The 19,130-nt window shown below is 28.0% G+C and overlaps 1 protein-coding gene across 1 annotated transcript in view; it reads right to left on the bottom strand.

Moving 5' to 3' along the window:
• LOC106678444 (uncharacterized) overlaps positions 1 to 19,130 on the bottom strand; it is a gene marked incomplete at its 5' end in the record, with an annotated part of 113,328 nt that overhangs the window by 15,337 nt on the left and 78,861 nt on the right. Inside the window, 4 exon segments of the mRNA XM_067045320.1 lie at positions 4,499 to 4,705; positions 8,716 to 8,922; positions 13,917 to 14,032; positions 15,014 to 15,153. Of these exon segments, the coding sequence (XP_066901421.1) occupies positions 4,499 to 4,705; positions 8,716 to 8,922; positions 13,917 to 14,032; positions 15,014 to 15,153 (670 nt within the window).

Below are 19,130 nucleotides of genomic sequence, written 5' to 3'. Positions count from 1 at the left end.
TAAGCCCCAGACAACAACAACAACATCTCAGGAATAATTATTTAATGGTAGCAGTCATAGAAAGTTCGAAAATTATAAATGCAATTATTATTATAACAGTTTGATCAGATCCACAGCTATCGACTCCCATTCGTTGCGCTCGCTTCAAAGAGGATGAACTTAATGGATAATGTTTAGTTTAGATCGGGCCTATACTTCACCTATAGCATTCAATATAAGTGAGATTTGAACTCACAACATTTGGAGCCTAAGTTGTGAACAAGTTCCGAATACATTGCTACGTTGAAAAATATTCAATAATTCTGCGTTTCCATGTTAAATTATTATTATTAACTCTGATTATATTTTTATGACAAACTACTTAACGAAATATCACATTTTTCAATAAAAGTGTTCCCAGACTACAATTTTCGTTACTGTAAAATTGCAATTGGCAACAATGTCCATTAGAGCGCTTTTTGTTAATATTCCAATAGATTTTTTCTTTTTACATTCGTTTGAAGTTTGAGTTGCAATACTTTCAAGTTTGAATATCTTTAGTATGTAACATCTTTAGATTAAAATTACATTATCATCCTGAGCAATCTTGAATTTATATTAGTATACCAAAAGCATATTTATAATGGTTTACCAAAAGATTATTTAAAGTAATTGCTTGAAAAGTGGATTAATTACATTTAATAGAATAGTTTAATTTACTGACTTAAAATGCTTAAGATTTTCAAATTTGAATTTGTTCCAATAATTCCCCCATTAAAATTGTTGAGGTGAGCAATGTGGTTTTTCATTTTTATGTCTTCATTATTATTTCCAGTCTCTAAAGGTTTTTATTTTTTTAAAGCTTTAATAAATAATTCAATTCATGAATGAATCGTTTCTCATTGACTGGTCTTAAAAATATTTTTTTTTATTGTAATGCATTTAATTTATATCTATAAGTTGTATATATTTCAAAGAGTTATATGGTTGGGTTAGTGGTAAAAGTGATGAAGTTATGTAAAAAAAATATTAGTTGATCACTTTTCCTTCTTACCCGACGATATAATCTTGTATGGTGTGAGGTAAGAAATAATTTCATGATTTGTTCTTGGTTGTTTTTTATTTGTTTAATGATCTGTACATAACGATTTTCATAATTTTGTTACTGTGAATTTGTATTGTTATAATTCAAAAACTTTTTAATGACATGTAAACTTAAATGTTGATATGTAAGTGGGGTAGTTCAAAATATGCCTTTTTATAGAGAAATAAGTATACTTAACACTTTAAGTGCAAAAGATCATATGTATAAAAATTGATATTGAAAGAAGATAGTTGACCATATAAAGTAGATTGTAGGAGGATAGTCTGGGAGGTGGTCAATAAAGGTATCAAAATAATTCTCTTTTACTATTTTGATACCTTTATTGACTGCCACCCGGGCAATCTTCCTACAATATAAAAATTGATATTTTACTTAGCATTTGAATATATACTTACATACAGAATCAGTTTTTTCTCTCCTGATGATGAATGTTTTTTGTGGCACAAACCTTTTGCACTTTAAGTGATGACCTGTTTTATACAATATCTGAGCAGTACTATGGCAGTATAAAATGAAATGCATTTCATGCATTGGCAAATAACCTAATGTAGAGAGATTCTATTTTTGTTTGTCACTTTATCCTAAATATAATTATTTTTAAAATGAGTCATTGATTCATTGTTTTCTTAAAACAATATTATGAACTACAACATTACAGAGTAATTAAAATTTAAATTAAATTATATTTTTTAAATTTTAAATAGCTAGTTCAATCTCTTTTAACCAATATTGGACTAGGTTGTTATTTAGTATTAAAGAATATATACTAATATTGTGTTAAATGTTTCTATAATTTTTATGACAAATGAAACTAGAAAGTAAAGGTACCATTTCTAATCGGCAGCTCTTGAAACTGAACTCATAAATAAAAATAAACTTTTAAAAAGCATTAGCAAAAATAATAATCTAATTAAATTCTATTTCTTAAAGGCAAAATCAATGTTAATATAAGAATTAACTACAATAATCTAAGTTTAATATTTTACTATTGGATGAGCTCTGCTAAGTATTAAAAAAGCAGATGAAAGGAAAATATGAATGTCTGTATTCTATGAATACATTATTTTACGATATATGATGCAGAAGTATTAATAACCATTACTATCTATTGTACCTGTTGACAAATTTAATGCTAAAGTAACTGCTACAATTTACTATGTATCCTAGTCTTTAATGATAGCATAATCATTAATGATAGCATAATCATTAATGATAGCGCCTAATCAAACAACAAATGTTCACTAAGAATAGTGAGTGATTTTTGTTTTTACCATAAGACTATTTTTTTGAGAAATTTAATTTTATGTTTTATTCAAATGATAAAATGGATTTGTATGAATGAAAATATTTTTTAATTCTTGTTGCTTTTGAGTTTTTATCAACAGTAAAGGACATTTGTTGTTTTATTATGTTTGCGATTACATGCTTACTGTGCGATGTAAACTAATGAGACAAGGAACCTTAGCATGTATGCACAACTGAAAGTATGTATTTGTGACAAGCAAATGCCCTGGATGCTAAGCTAAGCTGGTCATAGAAGCAACTTTGATGTCAATGGATATGATAAGGGAGTAGTTACATTTTGATTTTAAATTCATGTCATTTATAAAAATTTTGATTAATAAAAAAAAATCCCTATATAAATAAAATAAAATGTTCCAAATTGTTCTCAATAGAAAGTGTTTTATATTTTTTTGAAATATTTTTATGTTCATGTTTAAAAAATCATTTTTAACTTATTTAACTGACATAATTTTATTATACTGTCTATTATTTCAAGTTGAATTAGTATGTTGTTAAGGTTCATGGGTAGTGGAATCACAGTAAATGATTTATAGGTTCTTTCCAAATTAAAAGATTAAGGGAGAATTAACTATTATTTATTTACTAGTTCACTAGTTCCTCTATTTTATTGTTACAATCCTCTATTACCATCAGCTATTTCTTTAGTACTCCATTTTGTGGTAGACCTGGGGAAGGCCTACAAATTAGGCAGAAGTAATGGCTTTCATTGAATGGTTTCACTACAGGTTAGTGTTTAATTTTTACTGGTGGTCTGACATTTTTTAAATTTATTTTTAGCCCTACACTGCCTGTTAGCAACATGATTTTTTGGTGTAAATTAGGATTATGCTCTTTTTGTCAATAAACATTTACAAAAGTATAAAGATCTCAGGCTTCCTCTAGTCCATGAGTGCCAATTTATCTTTACCTCCTAAACTTGTTGCACTCTCCGATATTCTTCTATGGTCACCACAGTTGAAATGATCTCACCACAATGCCACCATCCACATCTACATGAATTATTTTTATTTATTATAACATTTTTAGTGTCCCTGTCTGTTATCATTTTTGCATTGTAGTGTAAATTAGTATAGTGTTTTGAAAAATACCATAGCACCTTACTCTCTCTTGTTACTGATCATCTGGTTTTCTCCATTCACAGTTTGTATTGCATCAGGTGAATTAGACCTGTTTCTTATTCTACTTCAATGGATTATTCTCCTATCCTTACAGACTTACACATCATTTCCATTTGTACTTATTAGCCTGACACTACAATCATTTGCCTTTACCTATTTGTGAATTTTATCTGGAGTTTGAGACACCCTTTGTGTTCTTGATCTTCAAATTCATAGAGTTGAAAACTTTTCTTCTAACTATTCTTACTATTCTTCCTATAATGTAAATTGTTCTTTACAAAATTTGGGTTTATGAATCGATACTATAATTCTAAAGATGAATTTGTAACTGATGAACCTATTTTTCTAAACTTAACAATTATTTTCTATTAAAAGAGGAAAAATGATCTGGAATACTGATTCTTAATTGGAGCTTGAAATATGCAACATTTTGGCTTACATAAGAATATAAAACATAAGAAGTTTGAAAATAAATTATTTTTACCAATTTGTCTGCTAAAATAATACCAATGTACCTGGATTGTTTGATTCTTTCTATCTCAACTGTTGTTAAATTATTTCTTTTTATAATATTGTGTTTTTATTACATTTAAATTATTTTGTTTTTAGTTTTAATAAAAATTGTGAAGCTAAAATGTTTTTCTATTTTTTATAATTTAATTAGAAAATATGTTTTAAAGTATAAAAAATAAAATAAATCTTAAAAGAGCTCAAAATATTTTTGAGTATGGAATATAAATAAAACACTTTCTTTCATATAGAACTATTTAGAAAAATATATATATATAACAAAAATAAATGTGTATTTTAGATGTTAATAATAAAATAATACTACAGGTGTGAAAGAATAGTAAGTCAATAAAATTAGGGGAGATGATAATCTGTCAACTGTAAGAAACTCCCTATGTCAATGGAGTATACGATCTGCGACACCGACGGTGCAGGACAAACACTACAAAAAAAAGCGTGTCGTTGGCTCTGAGAGTCTTACTTCAAGGCTCTGCCCTGTGGAGGAGAGCGAACCTGCAGTTGCAGTCCCTGGGATGAGGTGGTGATTGGTGTTGATGGGGACTAGGCCAACAGGAGCAGCAATAGTGTCTCCGGTCGTGCATCCTTCGTGAAGGTTCGTCATCATCCTCATCGCAGCAGCTCTGAACCAACCAAAACACCTTACTCCACCATCTCTTTCCGCAGTTCCCTTTCCACTCAATCATTGATCAGGGGTGTATATTATAATTTTTTTATATTTTGTAATTTAGTGATCATTATTTAAACACCTGTGCATTATCACATTTATAAGCTTTCTGGTGATGGATTTAAATTATTATGAGTAGGGCTTTTAGTTTCAGTTTTTATATGATTATTATTTATATGTTTAGGATAAGTTCATTTTTAAACTTTAACCCATTCTTTCCCATTCTAAATATGGAAGTATATTCTATAAAAGATTCTGAGGCGTATTAAAATTTTTTTGTTTCCTCTTTCAGTTTCAAGTGTCTAGTGAAATCACCAGTGCATCAAGTCTGAAAAATTAATTGAATCAACGCATTTGACATAGGTATGTAATATTTATTTGTTATATAAATGTTTCTGATCATTTAAAATTTCAGTTAAATATTGGGTTGTAAAGTAAGTTTGTAGGGTTTTTCAATATTCCAATTTAATCCTCTTTGTGTTTATAAAATCATGTGTACATGGTCAATGATGTTTATATATACTAAAAAAAGGATTAGTTAAGGTGCTTTTATGCATCAGTTTCAATCGAGATTCCTTATCTTTAAGTGGTATTTTGCTTGCTCAAAATGGAAGAAAAAAAATTCATATTTGTCATTTAATGATTTTTTATTTCCGAAAAGGAAAATTTGCTGCACAGATGGTTAACAAAATTTGCAGTGAGTATGGTGTGATGCCTTGGGAGAAAGCACTGTCCATAAGTGGTTTGCTAGGTTTAGAACCAAAAATTTTTACTTGGAAGACAACGCACTCGGGTCGTTCTTCAGCTGGGGCATAGTTATCCATCATGATAACGCCCGTCCTCACGTGTTTGCACACCTGGCAGAAATTATTGGAGTTTGCCTGGGATGTGATTTCCCTCCCACCCTATTCACTTGACCTTACCCCAACAGATTTTCACTTATTTTGGGCCCTTCAAAACTCTCTTAACAGGAAACACTTTAATTCTTTTGAGGACTGCAAAACGCACATAGAGGATTTCATTGCGCAAAAACCAGAAAAATGGCAACATGTAATAGATCAAAATGGGTCATATATAATTGATTAAAAATATTTATAAGAATCCGAAGTTTTTATGCAAATCACCAGTAAAAACGCTACAAACTTATTTTACAACCCTGTAGTTTACTAAAAATGATTTTATATAACCATGCATTTTTTCGCAAGATATAAGTTTTTTTAAATAAAAAAAATCATAAAGTATTGCATTAGTATGTTGTATTTTGAATCTAAATTTTTTTTTGGTTGTTTTCTGTGTTAATTCCATTTTCATTATTGAAGCAGAGGTTTCATTTTGGTATGCTGTCGAACACTTAAATATTAAACTTTGAGTATTTTTTAAATCTTGAATTTTTATTTTTAAAAATTCTGAATATTAAGCTTCAAATTTCTACTGATCAAATAGAAATTTTTCAACCCTCACTTTTCTAAAAAATCAGTTAGTACATGCCTACATTTTTTTTTTTCAATGAAATAATGAATGTAAGAAAACATCTTTTTTTTTATAACAGAGTATCTTGTGAGTATCTCTATGTCGATCTAATATGTTTTCTCAATTTAAATTAATAGAAGAATGAGCCTAAAATGAAGAAAAAAAAATTAAACTGATTATGCTACTAAAATATCTATGATGCTTTCTGACAGAATGATCACAGGTATGTAAGGGTCAGGCTATAACCACACCCTGGGGTGAATAGCAGTTTCTCTAAGATAGAGAAGCCTATGTAAACTGATGGCTTCTAAATGTATTATAACTTTCTAAAAATTTTGTAAATAGAGACAGAATGGGTTAAAGTGGATGGGTTTTTATTAATATAATTTCAAAAGTCATTGAAACCAAATATCAACTAATTTATAATTTATAATTCATCAACTTGCGTTCTTCTGGAGCTTATTGTATGTTTTCCAAACGATTCATTTTCTCTGTCTTGAAATTATTTAAGGAATATTATAGTCCACTTCCTCTAATTATTCATTCAAACAATATCAAAGAAAAAAACAACAAATGTTTTGATTTTTTATAATTTATAAGATTAGTGATTCAAAACATATAGAATTGTTGTATTTGTTTTAGTGAAATAGAAAATTGGATTCAAATATTTGGAATAAAACTTCTTCCACTAAAAAGCATTATTAAATTAATTTAATGATTAAAACTTCTTTAATTTTAAAACTTGGTAATTTAAAACTTTTTAGTTGTTTAAATATATTTAAATCATTCTAGAAATAGTTAATATTATCAAATTATTAAAACTTTTTTGTATAAAAAAAAAAAAAAAAAAAATATGTACACATATTGCTGTGTTCCTTTAATAGTGGTACGTCTGACACAAATTTTTTTTTATTTTGAATTGGACTTATTTCAATAATAGTACCATAGACCATAGGAGTTGCTCTCTCTATTTGGGTTGTCCTACTGACTGTATCCAAAGCTATTAGGTCAGTCACAAAGCAACCTCATTGTATAGTACAATGTTTAGAATTGGTCTAACACAAAATAAAAAAAATAAAAACTTTTTTGTTGTCAGGCGTGCCACTATTAAAGTAAAGTAGCAATACGTCTTTGTAATGAAAGAGTAATATAATCAAAATTTACCTTTAGCTATGAATATTATTTAATGAATATTTAATTATGCAATAATTTATACTATCCAAAACTGATTTGAAGGATTCATGAATCATTGAATTAATTTTATTTGTTGTGAAATTTTACTACACAGCGTGTCAATTAATTATATTATAGCTAATAATTAATCACAAAAATAATTTAAAATTGAAGTATTGAAGTTATTATTATTTTGTTTCAATCATGCTTCATCTTGTTAGGTGTTTAATTATACAAGAAGCCAGTCATTACCAAGCCACTCATGCCTTTCAATATTTGTATTCTAGGATTAATCAGTGGTCTAGCTTTAGCTGAAAAATATGCATTAATTTAAAAAATATTTAATATGTAAAAAAAATGTATCGATCAAGAAGCTTTGCACTACTAAAAACTTATAAACTTATTGTGATGATCATAAAACATGTATATACCTCATGAATTAAAAAAACATCTAGCTTTATGAATAATTAAAAATTCATAATAATTCTAAATTTTTCATAAAATAATACTATGATCGACCAGACTCATAATGTTCCAGTTTTAATGTCTTTATTAATATGATATTAAGTTAATATGATTTCATATTCAGAACATTATTTTTTACCTAAGTATATTTAGTATTTTTGATGTTTAAATGGTATATTGTTTCAATAATAAATGACAATGTTTCTAATAAATTCATTTTTTCTTTTAAAAATGGTTTGATAGATGTCTTATTCCATAAATTTTATCTGTACATTTTGTCGGGAGTATTGGCTGAAAAATTAATTTTTCTTGAAAGATGGGTATTGCACAATCATATTTTATGTTATTATAAAAAAAAGTTAACTATTTTTATGCATATAAAAAAAATTAATAAACACATTCTTATTATTGACTTTCGTTTTATAACATATTCAGACAATTAAATATTCAGACAGCACTAATATTAGTGATATAATCAGAACATTGGTCGATAAAACAGATGATAACTGTATTAAAAGTATTTCTTACTTTTGTTCATAATTTTTTAATTTTCAAATATATGTGATTCACTATATATTAGTGACTTTAAATGAAGGGGTGTATCAAATTAATGATGATTTTTATGATTATCTCTTGATTTAATATTTAATATAGCAAATAATAGTGAACATAGTCATTTTAAAATTTTCTTGTGATTGAATAAAACTGAGATTTTTTGATTTTATAATATCTTTGGTAATTTTACCTATTATGAGTTTTAGTTAGCTTTTTACATTTATTTTCAATAAAGGATAGGTAATATTTATTGATTGAATGTTCTTTTGACATTATTTAGGATTTTTTTTGTGATCTGTGAAAAAAAATTATGCAAATTCACTTGCTATGATAATGATTAAAAGCATTACCTGAGCACAACAGAGACCAGAAGACCCGGTCGCTTGGCAAGATGTGCCTTGCTGACATGTTCCTGGTACTTTGAGCTGTGTGTCCTTATAGTCTGGTTGGTAAGGAAGGAGCATTCTAATCTTGCCCCAGCGGTTGAAGAAGAGAATGATTGCTCCTACCCATACCAGAAGCACTAAGCAGACTATACCCACCTCAACACCTCTCACCTAGATTGTAAATTACAAAAATCATTAATAATGTTGTATGTGATATTTCTACCTCTAGTCTGTAATATTGAATCATTTGCTTAAATTAGACCAATGTAATGAAATGGAATTTTGTTTTGTTTTATAACCTGCAAATGTTTTGCAAAGAAATGCTATGTAAAACCAGTTTTGTTGCATATAAATCAAGAAAATCTTTCTTTGCACCCAGGGTATCCTAACGATCAACTTCAAATTTTTGTTGTATTATAATTTTTTATCAAATTTTTATTGTCATTACATTATTGCAAATGACACAAATTGGATTGTACTATATCAATATGAATTTGAGATATAAGACAATGTATTTCTAGTTGTTTGATTATAATCCAGTGATTTGTTATTGCCTTTAAATCTAGCAAACGCATACTTTATTGTTATAATCAGAATAAGAGACAATTAGTCTTTCCAATGGTACAGTAGCATTTAAATTTGATTTACAGTATTTAATCAAAGTATACATGATTTAAGTTTAATAAATGTTTCTTGTTGATCTAGGAATGTGTGAAAAAAAAAATTCATTCTCTCCAAGTGAGGAAAATTTCAATTTATTTTTGTAGAGATGTGTTTTTAAATGAGCAGATTAGGTATTTTCATTAATTTCCCAGAAAAAAAAGCTAAAATTATAAACAAAATTAAATCAACCACTAAATGGCTGTAAAATTGAAAAAGATAATTACATAAAGTAGGTTAAAAAAAAAAATACTAACTTCATATTCACAGTTAGTACCTCAAAACTCTTATGTAAAAGTCTCCAACAAAGAAAGAAATTTGAAATTGTCCTCACTTGCTGGTGGGAGAGAATTTGTTTGAACATCTAGGTTTGCAAGATTTGAAGACTATAACACTACATTTGCTAGATTTTAAGGTGAAAATCACTAGAATATAAATTGTAAATACACTATCTTTTATTTTAAATTGTAATTGATCATGAACAGTCTGATTTAAGTCATTTAAACCGATTGAAAGATCTGTTGAGTACTGTAGGTGCTATGATATATTTTCTTGATTTTTGTGCTGCAAAACTGGCTTTACGAATCCCGGGTTCGCAAAAAATTTGTACGTGATGGAACAAAATGAAGTTTTTTTTTGGCTTAAGCACACCCAAAATATGAAGAATTAAATTTACGAAAAAATCTTTTTTGTAGACCTGTGTAATGCTCGGACAATGTTTGACTTATGTCCATTTTAAGCTGACAGATTCTTCCTCTTAATTTATCTTTGGTTTCTGGGATAAATATAAATTCCTACATATGAATGGAAATTTTCATTGCAGTTAACAAACTGATTAATTATTCGAATAATCAGAATAGACCACAATTCTGCATAGGTAATTAAGGAAACCTTAAGGACACCATGAAACCAAAATGGTACACTTAATGATACTCAAAGAGTAAATATAAAGCCGACAAGAATACTTGTCAACAAAGTTTCATCATACACTATACAGAAAACTAGTCAATTTTAACAATTGGAATTTCTGACATGTTTTTTTTATAGTACAACCTTTGAATTCTATTTGTTGTTCATCAAACCATGAATAAGGATTTAATTGTATGATGTCATTTCTAGTTTTTGAAGAATGTTGGATTAGAGAAAAAATTTTTTTAAAAGGTTGAATAATTACAAATACTATTCATTTAGAAGGAGAGTTTTTGGTGGTTAGTATATATTGGGGATATAGAGACTGTTTGAAGCTGAGAGTTGATATCACCTCAGGAACCTCCAGTCTGCACCAGCACTGGTTATAATCCGGCATGGAAGTGTTGGCTTTTATTTCGTGGTAGCCCTATGGAATGAATATCTTGACCCTCCCACTATAGTTAGAATAGGATGGTTACTTGTCAGATAACCCCCCACATATCAGAAATGACTTGGTAAAGGGTTTTATATATATATATATATAAACACACAAAGACATATATAAATACACAAAGTAATAGAAATTAAATTATTTATATATTATATAAAACTAAACTGTTTGTTTGAATGCACTAATTTGAGGAACTATAAGTCCGATTTGAAAACAATTTTATGAGTTAGATAAACCTTTTTTTTTTTTAAAGGTTTTACAACACTATGTTATGTCCATAGGAATGGAGTAGTAACCATAAACCAATCATATTATTCATGAATAGATATATTGTTGCTTTTAATTTAAAAAAGAATATAAAAAAAGATATTTTTTATGCAATACTTTTTCCTTCTAACTCTATTTAAACTTCATTCTACTTCTTCAAACACGGGCTTTCAAACTTTAAGTAAAAGTAATTAAAACAGTTTATTTTACATTTAACAATTGCAGTTGAGTTTATTGCCATATCTAACTATATTTATGTTCTACTGCCTATTTTGTTCTTTGTCAAAACTAGATAATTTAAGTGTATAAGTAGTGATTGAATTTTCATGTAATTGCATCTTTTGTTACCCGGCTCCGAATACCGTCAAACCTTTACAGAAATTTGAATCATGGAAAAGGCATTCAAATAACACTAATTTTATATTCCAAAAAATAGCACGTTTCGGGGTTTCTCCACAAAATTGCACGTTTTGAGGCTTGTCTGCACAAAATTACCCATTTTAATTATTTAGGGTACAATTCCATGATTTTAATTTTTGTTTAATGTTGTTTTTAAATTTCATTTAAGGCTTGTACTAAATTCCTCATATTATGTATGCCAATTTTTATTTATTATAATTTCATTTTATTATTTTTTTGTTATTAAATTTGTAGTTTAGAATTGGCATTAATTGAGGCCAGGGAATACATTCATTAACGTACGAAGAGTTGAATTTAACCTCACAAAAAAAAAAAAGAACTACTGACACACAAGTGATGAATGTTCTTGTACTAGTAATAACCAGTGGCTTCTGGTGACTATGAAAGTCTTTCATGAATAAGCTTGTTATTGTTTTAACTTGGATTCCCACTCTCCCTTTAATCCTTCATTGTTTCATCTTGACTTTTTAGTAGTGTTTTTAAATTCAAACAAAATGCTGAAAGTGAATATACCAATATACTTTTAATCAAACTTTTTCAAGTTTTTCTGCACTGACTTTTTACTTGTTAGTTTTTTGGTTAATGCTATATTTGTATGTAAGTACACAATTGAAAAACTAAGTGGAAGAACATGCTATGAGAAAAATTAGGGGAAGTTAAAAAGGGAATTTCGCTTGAAATAATATTTTGAAATATTCCTTTTCTACAAAGTGCCTTGCATATTTTTCTAAAACTTAAAATTGAAGTAGTTTTAAGAAGTTGAAAATTGAATTTTGCCTTCATAATAGTAATATAAAATCATTTAGTACAATTGGTTTCCACATAGATCTTCAGTTGTGGACAACATATTAGAAGAGGTTTAGTTTTTACTGCACGATTTTGCAAATTTTGAGTTTTTTACTGCACAAAAATCAAGTCTCTATTAATAAGTAAAGCTTTTCATGGATATTTGCTGCATTTGTTTAAACAAAAAAATGTGGTACAGAGCCTGAAGATATTCTGTCATCCAATTAATAAAGAGGTTAATGAGCCCTCATCTCTTTAAATATCTGTACTTTCAAAGAAATGTTTTGGGATTATTGACTGTTGTGTTAAGAATTTGAAGGTGGGAATTTAATTTAATTGAATTGAATTTTCAATTAATTCAAAGATCAATATATTGTTTTTACCTTCCTTAGCTGTACTATAATAGTTATTTTGAATAATGAAAACAATTTTTTTTTTCAATATTGCTCCTTTTCTTTACCATTGGAGTAATAGTTTTCTTATGCCTCAGTAACCAACAGGTCAATTAGTCCAAGAGCCTGTGCAAAAAATATTTATATTATATCATGAAAACTTTGATAGCACTTTTTTGAATCGTTCTTTTATTGTATTGCCAATAAAGAAATGATCTGCTAGTCAGATCTACTTGCGAAAATGGCTGCTGTTACAATGATAAAAAAAAAAAATTATTTTTGAGTTCTTTTAAGTAAAAAAAGAAAGTGTGGTATTTCCTTTCAGAAAATGGTTTAGTTTTTACCTAGACTATACAAGAGTAAGTCAATGTCCTTAAAAAATAAATATTGAAGCATTGAAGAAGCATGCTCCGTGGAGTTTATTTTATTCCAGAAACCCTAAAATTTTTGTTGATTTTTCATTCAGGCCTCCATATCTTTAAAACTACCTACAACTTTATAAACATAATAGAACATCATCTAATAGAGAGTAACTGCTAAAATATGAGCCTCAATAGATCTGTTTACTTTGTCTACCCATGTAGAATTGTCTAGTAGGGCTCATATTTTAGATAATTTACTCTACTTAAAATAATGTTCTTTTAAGGGTTTTAGTGTTGTTGGTGGTTTTAGTGTTGTTGGTAGTTATAGTTTTAGTTGTTGGTAGTTAATTTTAGTTGGTAGTTAGTGGGTAGTAGTGTTGTAGGATGCTCCAAACAAAAAATGAGCGAATAGTTTAGTTTTTTCTGGAATAAAAATAACTTTAGGAAGTTGTGCATCTTAAATACTTCAATATTTATTTTTTATGACATTTACTTACTCTTGTATAGTCTAGGTAAAAACTGAACCATTTTCTGAAAGGAAATAACAATTTTTTTTTTTTGTATTCCTGTACTACTGCCACTTTTCAGGTAGCATGATCTGACTGGCTTGCTCTCTTTTTTTATTGCTAATGCAATCAAGATTCAAAAAGTTGTTTGTACATTGCATGCAAAACATTGTTGTGAAATTGTTTGCACAGGCAATCAGGATACATGGCTAATGGTTATAATAGAGTGTCAATTTTGATGTCAATATGATATAAGTTGATTTAAATTCAATTTCTTTTTATATTTGTACTTGTTGAAGTGTTCAGTGAAATTTTGAAACAGTACTTAAAGGGAAATAAAATAAATGTGTTCAAAGAATATTTATCAACTTTGTTGTTTTCTTTTCTTACATAAAAAGGTTATGTTACTTACTTGTATGTATGGTGGAGTCATGCCTGGAGGAGGAGGAATGCCTGGGTTAAGAAGTATTTTTGATGGTGGACCACCAGTAATTTGAACAGTTGTTTCTTGAGGTATTTTGGGCATTTCTGTAAAAAGATGTTATATGATTGATAATATTATTCAGAATTGTTGATGGATTAATTTATGAGTAAAGTTATTAATGAGTAATATCCTCATAAAGTTATTTATAAACCAACTATTTATTTATAGATAATGATGTTAGGAGATTGAGGGACTCATTGGATACGTTAACTAAAATATATTTTGACTATTTAAAAAACAAATCAAAATTCCAATAATCTTTTTAAATTTTAATGGAAATCAATTATACAAAATAATTTTTGGTTTTACTACTTTTTTAACGATATAATAAATGTTATTTTATTAATTCCTTTATCTTAAGATATTATGTAAAAAAAAAAAACATTTCTTCCGTCATTAGAACAAAGCTTTTATTCTATGTTTTTACATCGCTTCATTGAGGTTTGGGTGTATTCCCCACCTCTCAAGATATTCTATTTTAAGTTCCTTTTGTTCATTAAGATATATTTTTGTATTTGTTGGACAATTTTATATTTTTCGTCTTTCCACTCCAAGTTCGTATAAAATTTACTTGAGGAGAGTCTGTTATACATATTGTATTATCACTGTCACACTGTCCTACCCACTGGACAATCCTAAACACTGGGGAGTGTGTCTTATAATCTAATATATAATAGGGACACTCCTTAAAATAAGTATAAAAAATATTAAAGGAAGGCAAAAAATATGTAATCTATACCTATCTTATTGGACAAAAGGAATAGGAAAAATAAATTATGTGCATATGTTAGACATACATAAAAACAGAATATCTTGAAGAACACAGGAATACTCCAAAATGTCACTAAAGTGGTGTAGAAAGTGGAATAATGGGTTTGTTCTAATGACGTAAGAAATTTATTTATGGATACAAGGAATTGAACCTTATTGTTTGTGTAAAATCAAATGTTACATTAGTGAAAAAAAAGTTAGTAATTTTACGTTGTGAACAATTTTAAAGTAAAAAAAAGTAAGTTTATACTCACCTTGAGTTCTGAATACGACTGGTCGACTTTTGAATTTTCTGCCACCTCTCACAGCTGTCACAGTTACTTGGTATTGAGTGTTCGGCTTGAGACTACTCAGCGTCACAGAATCTGAGTTGCCCGCCACAACCATGACCACCCTGTAACTGAGTAACTTCGACCTAAATTTTTGTTGTTTAGAAAAAATAATTCTTAAATAATAATAAGTTAAAATTGACACTTTTATATCAAAATACTGAAAAGAATTATTTATTTATTAATATTTCCTTAAACATAATTCAATGGATCATGTATTTGTTATCCTTATATTGTTTTAAATTCCAATAATAATTTATATGTTTTTCTTTTCTCTATACTCCATTTAAACATATAAATATTTATTTGAAATTATATTTTTTTTGTAATACTGTGACTCTTAGATAATCAGAATTATTTTAAATTAAAAAAGAAATTCTCTGTTTTACTATTTTTTTGACATCAACATCTTAAAATCACTCACACAATTATTCTGTTCTGTAGTTAAGTATTAGATTTCAAGGATTGTTAGAAATGTTTTTAAGTATTCTGATTTGATCCTTTCTGTTTGTTCCAATTTGTTTCTTTCTTTTTATAATGTGAAAACTATCAGCACAAGCCATCATCGGCTATGACTTTTTTTTTGTGAAGCTTAGTTTAACCTTATCCATTTGCCAATTAAGAACCTTTCTTTTCCCCATTTATGGACTTGTCCTTTTCATCTATGTTATATTATCTTCATTGTCTCCAGTAAATGAATAAAGTACCAAACCTATGAGTTAGTGGTTTTCTGATACAGTTCTTTTCTTTTTTAACTTGCAATTCAGGGCCTTCAAGTACTGAAGTGGAGAAGTAACATTTCTAGAAATCGCCATGTTTGTGGATTCATATACTATTATCTTTTTATAAATTTTCGTAATCTTTCTATTCTGCTAATAGATATTTTGTTTGTTCCTGGTAGTCAAACATTGATATCCTTATTGACTAAAATTTATTCTTTTATTCACAACTAACTATCATGTGATATAATAATTCATTCCATAATTTTAAAATATTACTATGATTGATCGTTAATAATCGTATATTATATTTTATTATTATCTTTTATATTATTATTAATATTGTAAAATTGCAATTATTTAATTTGCAGTAGTGGAAGGTTTGGATCAAGTTTTAGGAACATCTGAATAATAATTTTTCTATATTATAAATAGTTTTCCTTTTGAGTTATATTTAAAAGGGGTGACTCTTCATTCATTTCACTGAAACTTTTTCCAATGGGCCAAGGGGCCTTGCTAATGTGCCCTAGGGGCTGAAAAACAAAATTACATGATTTTAGAATTTTTTTTAATATTATTGTATGCTGCATTTGTTTAATGCGTATTTCATTGTTATTTTATACTAATCGATTTTTTTCTCTCTAGAATAAGAACAAAAGATTGTTGATTACACAAATGAGCTATAAAGTGTATAAAAAATTATAAAAACCAAAAGAAGCTTCTATTATAGTATACTAAAACATTTTGTTAAGGAAAAATCAAGTCAGATCTGTTCTTAGCGTATTTTAAGACCCATAAATCCGAATTTTCATGCAAATCAAAAATTATTAAATTTAGGGATTGATTTTTTTTCTGCTTATGTCCCTTATTCACGAACTAAATTTGTAATGTCATACAATGTTATCCAAATCCAACAAGAACCATTGAAAAGCTGAATTTCTACTCTTCCAACCTATATGAATATCTTTTAGATTAAATGTTTCCGCATGGGAGCAGTTTCAAATAAAGAAACATTTCTGGAACGTTTTAATTCATGTCTCTAGTTCTAATTAGCTCAGGAAGGTACAGTTCGAACCATTGTGTACAAATTAGTTTACGGCTCTAAACCATTCCTACGTTGCTACCATTCCTAGATGGCAATCTTTGTGTAACGAAAGCCCAAAGAGTAAATTAAAAATTATTAAAAAGGACGTCAAGCCTTATAATTAAAAAAAAACGACTGGGATACCTCCAGCCGGAAATGTAGTAGACCGGAGGTCGTACTAACTAGGCTTAAAATAGGTCACACGGGGCTCACTCACTCCTATAAAAACAAACACCTCCAAAATGTCAATATTGTAACAATAATTTTACAATTAGCCATATCTTCGAGGAATGTGCATGTTTCACATCGCACCTCAAGAGCTTTGGTGATGATGAAATATGAGCCCGAATATTTCAAAAACCCTTAGAGACGATGATAAAACAATGACATTGGTGTTTCTGTATTTGAAATCACAAATACAATATCAAACGGACAAAAAAAAATTAGGAAAACAAACCTGAGAAAAGATAAACAAGAAATTAATGACAATGACGAGTGTTGTTTTACGCAACAAAAAAAACAAAACAAACAAACCATTCCTACGTTTTCTGCATATTAGTGTCATTATCATAAAGATCTCGAATGTTTTGTAATTTCCGATACAAATCGAAGGCTCCTCAAATAAATAAATAAATTGTTGACCTACTATATAGGAAGCGATATTTGGTTTTTGTTATTTAGTCTGCATTTTACCTTATTTAATTCAATGGACAATATTTTTTGTTATTCTACAAAACGAATTGAATGGTATATTATAAATCCCATATACCAAAATATCAGATCAGTATTAAAATAATTTATTCCAACTAAAATAGCAAAGGGGGGTAAACTATTTTTATATGGAGATATAAAGTTGATATTCGTTTTTCGCACCTCAAAAACCTATTTTAATAGAACGAAAAATATATATTTTTTACTTACAATTTTTGCCTTGTTGGAGACCGTTCAATTTTGTTTTGAAAATCACAAAAAATGCAATATCTTCAATAGTCAATATTGCGTATCAATTTATTTTAACTTTTAGAATTTATAAAATAATAGGGTTCTCTTATACATTAGGTGCTGACAAGAAGTATAAAATGGGTTATATGATCTAAATTTAAAATAAATCGATAAGCAAGAGCACTATCGTAAAATGGATTTTACTTTCATTTCTTAGCACCTCCAAAAACATATAATGATGTTACCTTTAATATATTACAAATCGGGAAATTAAAACAAAACGTTAGATTAGCGCACGATTAATCGATCAGTAGGCAAGCACGAGATCAAAAAATCGATTTTATTTGCATTCTTAGCGCATCCATAAACATATAAAGGATAATCCTACTATTTTATAAATTAAAAAAAAAAAGGGTCATGTGTCAGAAATAAGAGAAGTTATAATGATGTAAATACTTCGACTTTTTTTATTACTTATATATTATTTATTAGTTTGTGATTAAAATTATCTATCTATTATAATTATATAATCATTAGCTATAGCTTTAGCTAATGCTTCATAACTAAAAAAATAGTTGTAGATTTTAGAGAATAGCTAATTTAGCTCTAAGAATTAGTTATGAAGAAACAGATAATAACTAAGATTCAATTTAGTTTCCATAGAAACCACAGGTAATTTAGCTATAATGTTTAGTTGTTACGTATAGCTAACTTTTGCCCAGCTCTGCCACTAGCGGTTCTAGCCTGGGAGGTTAAACCGTTTAATTTCTTGAAACGTTGTTTGTTTCTGTTACATATAAATTCAATAGGGGGTTATATTATTATGTCTTCAATTGGAAAACAAATTATACTTTAAAATTTTAGTTATTTAAATTATATTATTTATTTTATCATTTTCGATTAGGGTATGGAATTCACCTGTACACAGATGCGACCTCCCCTCGGAAAATTCCTAAATCTGACATTCATTATTTTTCATAAGTTTCAAGATACATAGAATGCAAAAATCGAATTAAAAAAAAATCATCTGCCCTCCGTACATTGTTCGCAGCTTTTCTGCAAAAATGTTTTAGAGATTTGGCACCAAGCTCGATGATCTCGTCATTACTGGTCGCTTTTTCATTTCAAAATGGCTATTAATTAAATGTTTTCTATGGCCTTTATGAAGATAAAAGAAAAACCTCAGTGTTCATGTATCACTTTCTCAAAATATTGATGAAAACAAAAAAGCGTTAAGTGCATTAAACTTTATTTTTGTATATTATTTTCAATAAAACAAAAATAACCCCTCAAATTT

Source organism: Halyomorpha halys, unplaced genomic scaffold, assembly GCF_000696795.3.
Source record: "Halyomorpha halys isolate HHAL.00 unplaced genomic scaffold, Hhal_1.1 Scaffold144.1, whole genome shotgun sequence".
NCBI lineage: Eukaryota > Metazoa > Arthropoda > Insecta > Hemiptera > Pentatomidae > Halyomorpha > Halyomorpha halys.
Note: the sequence above shows the minus strand (reverse complement) of the source record. Positions and strands in the feature narration are given on the sequence as shown.